General features: G+C 32.2%; 1 protein-coding gene across 7 annotated transcripts in view; it reads right to left on the minus strand.

The window, feature by feature from the left end:
• Positions 1–11,420, minus strand: part of Pnn (desmosome associated protein-like protein pinnin) — a 34,709-nt gene extending 23,289 nt beyond the window's left edge. For 4 of the 7 annotated variants that reach the window (XR_015546737.1, XM_087411446.1, XM_087411452.1 and 1 more), the window contains exons 1-2: positions 11,128–11,419; positions 5,379–5,571 (exon numbers count right to left, since the gene is read on the minus strand). Coding sequence is in view for 6 of the 7 variants with exons in the window: in XM_087411446.1 (XP_087267572.1) it covers positions 5,379–5,571; positions 11,128–11,282 (348 nt within the window). In the remaining variant the exon portion in view is untranslated. Of the gene's footprint in view, positions 1–5,378; positions 5,572–5,834; positions 6,726–10,681; positions 10,826–11,127 lie in introns of those variants that run through there. The other 3 variants (XM_087411453.1, XM_087411431.1, XM_011061689.2) reach the window with 3 other exon arrangements.
• Positions 11,421–11,874: the final 454 nt, after the last annotated feature.

Genomic DNA, 11,874 nt, shown 5'->3' on the forward strand with positions numbered 1-11,874 from the left:
CCCATTAGTATTACTTTTTCAAGATTCCATTTTCCGAAATTCCAATTGTCATGGGACAGCACCCTGAAGCGATATTTTAAATACACAAAAATGCGGGAAACTATTGAGAATACTATAATCTATGTGCTTTGTAATACTATAATCTATTCGTTTGGTTTCAACGTTTTATATTGAAAATAAAAATAATGACTATATAATTAATAAATGTTAATACTGGAGACGTTTATACGTACTTTAAGAATTCGTTTTTTTTTATTTCAAAGCTGTATTTGTATTTGTTTCTTCTACTATTACCGTTACAAGATCTATATTCTTATTTTCATAAATATAACTATAAGATTCTTGAAAAATCTTTATTGCATGTATTAATGCCACGTTCGCGTCTTCATATTAATATGAATTATTCCTTCAATGTCTTTTTAGGAATATGTACAAGATCGAGTTATTTGTAGGTTACGTTCAATAATACAACGCTTCCAACGCTTCACGATTGATCCACTTGTGTAGTATTGGCAATGTTAGTAACGCTAATGGATCACTCTATCGGAAATATTTGTAATGATAGCATCTGAAGCGTTTGAAGTGTTTAGTGGATTGCATATATATTATGGACTACAAAAAAGCGTTTGACACGATAAATTAATGTTAAGATACTGGCAGCACTAGCAAACTGTAGAATAGACCACCACTGACTCTAGAATAGACCGATACAGTAGAGACTCTCTAAATTTGGCTTCTGTAATCTTTGCATTCCTCATACGTACTTTTACAAACACTAATGTTATGCCCCTTCCATGCCATGGTAGGCTGGATGTGTTGCGCGCGCATCTGCACCTAATTGTACTAGGTTCTCACAGTGTATGCAATGTAATTCCATAGGCAGATTATGTATAACTATTTGTATAACTGTTTTATATACATATGTTTTATATACATTATATTTTATATACATAATGTTTTATATGTTTACAATTCTTTTGTAATACAAAATATGTGATACATATGACTTATTCTTCTAAGATTATGTACATTGTAGCGCACTTTGACAAGTTAGCATGCGCAAGTACGCGGTAGATTCGTACTATAGAGAGAGTATTCTATAATTTTGGCATTCCATTCTTATCGCCTCATGGGCTAAATTTAGAGAGACTCTACTATACACTGCAGTAATCAAATATATGTACGAGAATGCCACAGCAAGTATCAGGTTCCATAAAGACATTGATAAATTCCATATAGAGAGAGGAGTGTCGTCAGAGCGACACTACCGCCTCAAAGATATTTACAATCCTGTTGTAATATACAGGATGTTTCAGAAATAAGGAGCCGCATTGGGGATGTAGAATGGGTCAAGGGGAACAAAAAAGTCTGATACCATTTTGAGATGATATTCGCTGTAGTTTTCGAATTAAAAAGGAAACATATAAGCTAATGTGCGATGAAGCCGCGTCGTGCGAATTCGTAGCATTTCATGCGTTTTCATCAGTAAAGACGATTAAACATGTAAACTCTCCCGGAATAGATTTGACGTGGACTGTCTTCGAAAACCTAAGACGATTATATTAAAACCACAACTCCCAATGTGACATTCTTGAACAGATAGGACGCGTGCGCGTACACATACGTATACACATATACACAATGACGTTCCGATCAATCAAATTCCACATTGTTCATATTGAGAAGAAATAAAATCACAATTTGAGCTGACAACAGTATCTTAAATTCGGAAATAACTCAGCGAAAAATTATCGTATCAAGCTCGATAAAAAAAATTTAAAGATACAATTCTATACTTTCATATATGTGTTGCCCCATTAAGCTGTGACATCTAATTCATACCAAGCACCATCGCAAACTTTGACTTTTGATTATCACTTTTGTATTTTCTCATTTTATCATTCTCATTTTATCATTCGCCATTTTGAAAATAATGGCTTAGTACAATTCTCATTCAAAGATTCTTAAAGTAGACATTTCAAATTTCATTTTGCATTTTTAAACATATCTTTATGTTCATTATTTACCACGTTATGATCATTTGAAAGGAAAAATTTTCCCAAATTTTTAGTGTTTTGCCGTTTTTTTGGGAGTAAGTATAGAAAGATTTATTACACAAATTAGACCTTTAAATTTAAATATTTCAGAAATTATAAGAGACTGCTACCTAGTTGTTAAAACAAAGTTACTCAGAATCATGACCTTGACATGTGTCAAGATCATTGGCGCGATGTCCCCTAATGTAAATAATTATCAAAACATTTAAACAAAATATTGATCGACATCAAGCGCATTTGATAAACGCAATGTCATTACAAAAACGCGTTTTTCAGATTTTTTTTTAAAAGAAAATGGATTTCATTTAAAGTAAATGACAATTATGGCGATAGGCTTAACTATCATCCGAATTTAAAATTCTGACAATTAACAAAATTTCGAAAACAAGATTATTAATATAAATAATAAAGATAATGTCAATATAATGTGTATTTAATAATGTACAAATAAAACCTTATGTTCTACAATTTTTTAATAATTTTTTATGTCTAATGAATAGATTTCTTTTTTACAGCTGTTGCTTTAAAACTCTCATACACGAATTATTTAAAAAATTATATGAAAATATATTTGATCTAATATATGTTTACTACTAACTTGATTATTTATTTCAGAAAAAAAAATATTAAAAAAGAAAAAAATGGGACCTTTGAACTTGAGACTTTCAACGTTCTGATCTTGCACTCTACGAGCTCGATCACAATTTCTTGCAATTCGAGTTTATTAATATTTTCATGAACTGTCACGTTTTGACATAATTTATACTATTCTGAATTAATTCTTCATGATCACCTAAAATTTAGGGAGCCTCAAAAAGTGTGAAGCTTTATATTACTAAGTTTTTTTTAAAAGGGAACTTAAATTGCCATTTATCCGAATTTAAGATATCGTTTTTGTACCTTCAATCGCATGTTGTTCCTTGGAACAACGTCAATCTTTGCGATTTTTAAAAATATGTTATAATTAAAAACTTTAAAAAGCCACTGTATTTCCATATTCTATAATGTTTAAAGTATCTTCAGTTTGTGATTTTAAAGAACAAAAATTGTAAATACAGCAATCAATTAAAATGTTGAGATAATTTTGTCCCCTGTAATCAATATAAAATTCTTATGAGATGTGAACACGAAGGGTTAGAGCTTCAGTACAAAGATGGTCGTAATCGAGTCGTAGTTGTGGGTCAACGCACAATCTATAACTACGATTTACGTTCCACAACTCAGTTACGATTTACATTTCACAACTCAGTTATGGTCATCTTTGTGCTTAGGTCCTTAATAGGAGAAGTATATTATTGCTACAATTTATTAAAATTTATACGTTATCTAGAATGCCCGTCGCCTCTTATTGATGTGATGAAGCGATCGAGATTGCAGAGAAAGTATTTTCGGTCGCTTGAAACAATATGACTAGAGCAAGAAAGACAGACATTTTCTTGTTGTCTCATTCGCTCTCAGCGCGCCGAAGGCGGGCATACAGACATGGGCTCGTGCATGCATGTGTGGCTACCGGTTACGCCAGGCCGTCACTTAGTGACGCTGATCACGTGCCTAATTCCAACTGTTAATTCTGTGTCGTCACTATCAACGCGGAGTTTTTAGCTGAGTACTCAAGAGCTATCCTGAAGTCGTCTGTATTACCGACTAAACCATACAATTTTTGTACATTTTTTTCCTCTCTTTCTGATTCAAAAATCCTTTTTCAGGATTAAAATATACACGCATTAATACGTGTCCGTGAGATGGAGTCTATGCTGAGAACGACAAAATATTTCGAAATTGAGATCTTTTTTACCATTTCTTAGCTGTAATGCGAATTCCAACCCGCTTACAGCACGGTTAATAACATAAAGAGGGTATAAGAAGGTACATACACGATGAGTTCATATCTATGTATATTTGCGCATGCATGTATGTCCGCTTATGTCCTCTTCATGCTATTCACCGTGCTGGAATTCGCATCACTGTTTCTTAGTCCAATGTGGCGCTCCAGAGTTGTCGCATCATGACAACATTTACTTCATATAAAAGCTGTGGAATCTGTACTTACGAAATAGTAGTCCACAGACTAGTAGTTTGCATGGAGTTCTTAAAATTGAATTTGAACGTCTAATTAAAACGTAATTGTTGTAATACAAGAAAATTTATGTGTATGTGTGGCATGCGTGAATGAGATACTGATGTAGTGATGACTACATCAATGACACATAAATTGTCTGTGTGTAAGTACCGCTTTCAATATAACTAATCGTCTTTAGGATCCCCTTAAAGGCATTCATATAACATCATTCAAATAAGCATGAATTGTTTTCAGAAGTTTAATACAGAAGTTTATTACAATCTGGATTTTTGCAAGGATAGGTTGTCACCATAAAGTAAAATTACTTGTAATTATAATCATTATTCATTAAAAATCACAAAAATCTAAAGGTCCATGTAAAAATTTAAATTAATTGGAAAAGAAAGAAATATCAGATGGGTCCAAAATTGCACAGCTGCGGTTCTATTATTAAGAAGCATTAAGAATCATAGACAAAATATTTATTATTTCCAAGATGATATACGAGATGTAACAATAAAGTTTCAAAATTAATTTTGTTTCAAAGTGACTGTTGATTTTTTTTCATCGCTGTGTAGTCTGAATCTTCTACCTGCATACGAATTTCAATTATTTCAGTTATTGTGAAGTTGATTCGTATAAAGATGTGTTTTAATCTCATATTAAGAGAAAAATAGAACGCAATTTAGAGCAAAGTTGTGACATCTCGTGAAAAGTAACAAATCATCAACAGATATTTATAAAAAGTCGATCAGGATTTTTAGAATTGCTGCAGCTAAGTCTGTATTTGTTGGCCTTCATGATGTGATAATTTTAAAATCATCATCAAAATTCATGCTATTGCTATTATGTTGCTATAATAATCTAGGAGCACACAATATAAATTGCTGACAATGTGAGATGACTGTTGTTATCTAATTGTTTGATACTATTATTTTGCTATAAAACTGCTGGCATACATATATACATACATATATGCAGTATTGCCTGTATTCAGCATATTGCTGTAATATTGGTATATTTGAAATCATTAAAGATAAATATACAGTTAGTTGCTAGCATCATAAGCACTCACGCTTGGTCATCTAGAAACTTGAACAATTAGAAACTGTACACTTGACAGTTTACTTTTTTCATATAGGAGATTCAGATTACACAGCTGTGGAAACTACGGGAAGTAACAACTTATAGTGTTGTCACTTTAGTGAAAGCAAAATTATTTTTGAAACTTTATTGTCACTCCTCATGCGTAAATAAATTACCTTGGTAATATTATCATCTTCATCAGCACTATCATCTGCAGTAGATGGAACACGTGCACTTAATCGACTAAAAACTGTTTTTGGTTCTGCATTAGAACCTTGCCAACGTCGTTTGCCTCCTGCTAATTCATTATTCATGAACTCTGTTATAGCTCTTCGACGATCTTCTTGCAATAATCGTTTTTGAGGTATTCTAGAAAAGAATAAATCAAACTAAAGGTTTGTTTTGTTTTCTGTATGTGTTCTTCACTGATTGCACTAGTTCAAGAAGTATACACTGAACCGTTTAAACCAGAAACACAATGAAAAGCACAGGCAATAGGAGCAGGAAATAACAATTTTCAATCTATTAAAAATCATATACAGGGCGTCACCAAAATCTGACAAATTGAACAATTTCTTTTTTCAACAAAATGTTTTTAATGAAAAATTAAATATTACAAAAAATCCTTTTACATGGCACTTGAGGGATCCTGTAGAACACAATTATTTGAGATCCTCCATTAGCTTGAATGACGGTCTCTATTCTCGGTCTGAAGCGTTCGCACGCACGCTATAATGTAGCGTCTATGCCGACGAATGCTGCCTCAATAGCGATCCTTAATGATGTCACATTAGGATGCTGAGATTTGTTTGTGATTCTTTCAACTACGCTCCATACGTAGTAGTTCAAGGAATTTAAATCTGGGCTGTTGAGAGACTAGAATTCCTTGGACCAAAACATATCGACGTTGTCTGAGGGCCAATTTTGAATCAAATGACTCGTATGAGCCAGTACACCGTCCTGCTAAAAAACATATGGCTTTCCGGACGCCACAGTTTCCATCCACGGCTTCATTACATCCATCAGAACGCGCAACGATTGTCTAGGTCATCCGAAATCAACACTTGAGTTCTTTCAACGACTGCGGAGTGCTTCTCGCAGTGCGTTCCTTCGAGTGACTCTTCCTCGCTGGCCTTTGTTGGACTGTTCTATATTTTACCACAATATCATAAATGGTTGATCGGGTATCCAAAGAACCGAATTATTTTCGTTGCTGGGCACTCAGCGCGAAGGCCTTCGATGATCGCGGTTCTTCGATTATACTCCGCACTTAGTTTCAACATCGCGGCCATTTTGAGAATATGACTGTTTACTAGAAGCATTAGGCTTTCTCGGACGTCAACAACCTCTGGCGGAGATACACTATAGCGGAAAATTTAAATTGAAATTTGTTCGGGTTTTGGTGACGCACCCTGTATACTAGAATAGACGCTTTAGATTGAAATCTCTTATTCCCTGTTCCTAACGCTTGTACTTTTCATTGTTTCCAGCTTTTCTTAACTGTTCTCAAAATGACGTCAGCGATATCATTGGCAAGATATTATTAGGTTACGTCCAAGAATATACGCCGAATGTCTCCAGGTATCAATTTATCCTTATTTAATATTCGATGAACAATAAGGAATGATACTTGGAGCAGAGTAGATAAGAGATGTTTTTTTTTTAAGAATAAAACATTGTTTTTTTGTCTTTCAAAGATGTTTTTAGTGCTTCATGCTTGTGAAACAGTATTATAAAATAACATGTTTAAACATGTTAAAAATATCGATTAAACATGTTTTAAATAGTTTAAAACTGATTTTTATCAACTTAGAGGCACTCAGTGCGTATTCCCTGAACACAGCTTTAAAGCTGTGTTCGAGGAATACGCACCGAGTGTCTCTAAGTTGATAAAAACAGCCGGCCGTGGGTAAAGTTCGTGACTATCAATAGAGTTCCGGAGTTTGGGGATAATTGAAAAACAATGACATTATCGACAATTGATATAAATGTGCAATTATTGACATAAATATTTGAATAATACATTGTTAAATTCACGATTTTTTATATAAGTGCTCTATAAATAAGTATATATGCTTGTAATACTATAATATCTATACAATACATTGCTGCAAAATTACAATTTTTTTTTTCTACAGTTATCATCTCTATTGATAATCAAATTTGAACAACAACATTAAAATTAGTTTTTAAATAAAAATCGTGTTATTTGATTTTAAATATATATACATATCTACAAAACTAATAAATCATAAAATTAATACTACTTATTTTTGTCTTATTTTTAGTCATATTATTACGTTTCTTATTTTTAGGGCTGGTTATTCCATCTTTTGGTAAATTTTACCTGTTAGGTAAGTAGCAAGATTACCCAATCACATGCGTGGATTATCAGATTTACCTCATAGGTAAAATTTACCAAAAGATGGAACAACTGGTTCCTAGTCATTTAAATTTTTACGCAAACTTCAGTAAGACCGGCAGTTTTTAACAGTATCTTGTTGGTGGCAATACTAAGTCTGTTCTTTTTAGCTAAAGTTTTTGCATGATTCATCTTTCTTCCTTTTCTTTTCACATTGAAGAGAAAGAGAAAAGATAAACCATGCAAAAAGTTCAGCTAAAAATAACAGGCCTAATGTAAGCGTTAATAGTCCGGAAACTAGTGAAGCTTTTCCCTACCGTAATTTGATACCGGCTGAAAATTGTTGTGCTGTTAGTCTAAGTCTAGATAGTGGAGAAGAGAAAAATTAATGCCTGGTTGTCCGGATCGGCTGCGATACCGAAACGCATTCCATCAGAATTGTTAAAAATCCCGATGCATAAACGTCATTTGATATCGCCTGAAACTTCTTTGAGTTCAGTAATGTGAACACTAAAGAGTAGTAACAATATCTGGCTGCGCAAAGTGGTTACGTAAATTGCTCGGCTACGGGTCAAACATAAGGTTAAAAAATAAGGTGTTTTTACATTATTTAATACTGGCTAACTTTTTTTGAAAAATAAATTTATAAGAAAGAGGTTTTTAATCGATCATCAATAAAAAAACGTTTTATAAATGTTATTTCAGTTAGTAAAAATTTAGAAATTATGTGCCAATAATTTTATGAAAATGACAATCTAACAGTCTTCTCTTATATTTCTACTCAATTTTTCAGATATTGCAGATATTGAACTCGATTTTGCGGATATTGGTACCAAATTATATAAGCTGCGTTTCATCTAACGCTTGCAACCATAGACATAATAAGAATAGACCGAGCATGTCCTCTACTTTGGTATGAAGATCAGATAAAAAAGCACAGAGAGCAGATATTAGACAGAGAGCAAGATATTCATCACCTTACTTCCCCTCCTCATTTTTTCTTAGTCAGAAAGAGAAAGCTACATCGGTGTCCATTGTCCATCCATTTTCTATCTAGTCTTGACGTTTCAAACCTCACGCTTGGTCTATTCTTATGTCTATGCTCACAACACTCGCGAGCATCGTTTATCCTTGTTTGATATTTGATAAACGACAAGGATAAAATGATTCCATGAGCGTTGTGAGCGTCAAGTGGAATGCAGTCATAGAAAGTCGTCACTAGCTTTCAGACTATAATGTATACAAGTTCAGCCATATAAAACAGACTTTGTACAAATAATGCAGTCTATAAATAATCTAAAAATAGATAAATGATACTAAGCTTACATATAAAAATATTTTACACAACCATTGTCTTCATTATTAAGAATAATGGAATCGCATTAATAACTTTCTATCTTCATCAAACGAATCTAATATTTCTATATAAACAATAGGTTTGTTTTTTATTGCTGAATTTTCTGAACTAATGTAATAAATGTATATTGAAGTGTTCTTTATTGCAAAATTTGTCAATGGTTGTTCTTTATTGCAATATAGGAAAATTAGGTGCAAAAGTTCACTGGCTGCACTAGACTTAAGAGTCAGTGCAAGCGATGCAGGACACCCAGAAATGACTGTTCAGCGAAACACAACTAATACATATATATATTATTAATAATATTGTCTAAATGTAATAATATATGTCATCTATATTTTTTACCATTATTATCTTTGATTAAGATTGTGAAAATAGTGAAATTGCAATTACATCTTATTCATTAGATAATATAATAATTCTAACAATACATGATTCATGTCCATCATGACTGCATTATACGTTTTATATTGCCTATTTATACTATGTCCTTGCTCAGTTCTAGTTCAGTTCAGTTCTAGTGCAATTCTAGTGCAATAAAAAACAAACGTAATATAAAACACTTTTATCTTGTACTAGAATATTTTTTTATTTCTTGCCTATACACTTACACTCATCAGTTTTGAGATCTGTTTTCTGTGGCTGAACCAGTGTACACTTTTGGAATTCAAAGTGAAATAGGTGTATGTTTGATACTTGTCGAAAGCGAAAAAGAGAGTTCTAGTGCACTTTAGTGCAAGAACAGAAAAACAGAACATTTATTTATACTAGTTCAGTGCAAAGGCCTGAACTAATTAGGTACAGTACCTTCCATAAGTTTGGGAACACTCTACTTTTACAGCAAAGCCATTACATGACAGCGATCGATATATGTTTTTTTGTAGATTAATCTCCGTTCAACTTACTCTTCGTCTTTTTCTAGTTCTAAAGATTAGAAAAAGATGAAGAGTAAGTTGAACCGAGATAAAGTTAATCTACATTGGTGGAAATAGGCATAAGTGTACAAACCGATACATGCGCACTAAAAATTGTAAATCAAAAAAAAGTTCACTGCTATTGGGTATGATTATACTGTGGCGAATCGATATATGGTTTAAATACTTTGTAAGATGTCTAAATGACGATAAACATTTATCTATAACATCTATAAGCTTGTACATGCCAAGAATATGTTGGACAATCATTTCACAGCATTCAAGATTGAATTTCACGCTTTGGTCTATTGTGTATGTTGTCACTTGTTTAGCAATGTCGTATTTGTGTTCATTGTATATATATATATATAGTTGTATATATATAGGTCATTTAATTAAATAAACTATAGGTAATTTAATGGTTTCTATAAAAGTGGTAAACTATTTGAGAATTGCAAGTTGATTTTAGACTCCGTAAAAATTAAAAAATGGCCTTGAAGAATTAGATTTTATATGAATCGCATTTTAATTAAAATTCCATATTTTAATAGCATGTTATTAAATTTTGATAAATAATTATTTAATTGAAAAAAGACAAAATAAAAGTACATACATATGTACTTTATAATTAGATAATGTATGTATGTATATACTTTTATTTCGTCTTTTTTCACAATTAAATAATTATTTAAACATTACCTGTAAAAACATAGTGTTCCCAAATTTATGCAGGATATTATATATATATCTGATACTTATTGAAAGCAAGAAAGAGAATTCTAGTGCAGTTAATACAGGAAACAGACCACTAGTGCAATCCTCGTACAGGGGGATGTAAAAACAAACCTTAAATTACATGAAAGAAAACTATGTGTGCCTTTCAACAATGCGACATAGTAATCATTTGTCATTTTTGTTTAACATTGGCAAACAACAAGGATGTAATGATTTATTGTGTCACACCGTGTCACTTGTTGAAAGAAACTATAACTGATAAAGAATGTATGAATATTATTTAACACATACTTATATATGATAGAAATGATATAAATATGATGATATAACATACAAATGTAAGACAAAAATACAAATGTAATACAAATAGTACAAAAATAATTAGAAGATATAATAAAAGAGAAGAAAGCTCATGACAGTAACAGTTACATACTGCAATTCATAAATTGTTAAAATATTTCAAGAATTTTATTATAAAATGTTTTTAAAAGTATTTAATAATTTAATATGAATGAACCTAGAAAATAAAAATTAAAGATTTTTTAATTAAATATAACCTAGACTGTAATGGACCACTTTCGCCATCAGGAAGATCACGGCCCAAAATTTTACGAATGCTACGATCGAGACCACGAAGTCCATCACGGGCAACTTCTAACTGTGCTTCTAATCTGTCGGCTCCCCATAACTCTTGACAATCTAACTTCCTCATTAGAAATTTTGACACTTAATAACACAGAAAACTAATTTCTTCAACAAAGAAATAATGTTGACACCAAAGTTGATCGGAGAAATTTTCTGATCTTCCAAATCGTGAATTGGACATAGATTTAATAAGAATAGATGAATATTATTGTCCTCTGTCATGCCTCTGGCACGCCAGCGCCACAGTATAATTATAATAGCGACAGTGAACTTTTTTGTGATCTGCAATTTTTAGTGCGCGTGTATCGGTTTGTATATTTATGCTCATTTTCACCAATGTAGATTAACTATAATCTTGGTTCAACTTACTCTTCATCTTTTTCTAATCTTTAGAAGTAGAAAGACGAAGAGTAAATTGAACTGAGATTGAAGTTAATCTACATTGGTGGAAACAGGCATTAAGAATATGGCGGACGTATTAGAAACTTAATAGAAATTCAAACTTAAGAGCCTGTCCTATCATAACTCTACTGTGTACATTTCACAATATGGCGGTGAATTATGTGGTTTAAGAACACTTACATCAAAGGTGTCGACGTTCAGTGTCGCTACTAGGTATGATTATACTGTGCCAGCGCGATGTTCGTCGCGCGCGATAT

Source organism: Acromyrmex echinatior, chromosome 1 (assembly GCF_024713525.1).
Source record: "Acromyrmex echinatior isolate Ae372 chromosome 1, ASM2471352v2, whole genome shotgun sequence".
Taxonomy (NCBI): Eukaryota; Metazoa; Arthropoda; class Insecta; order Hymenoptera; family Formicidae; genus Acromyrmex; species Acromyrmex echinatior.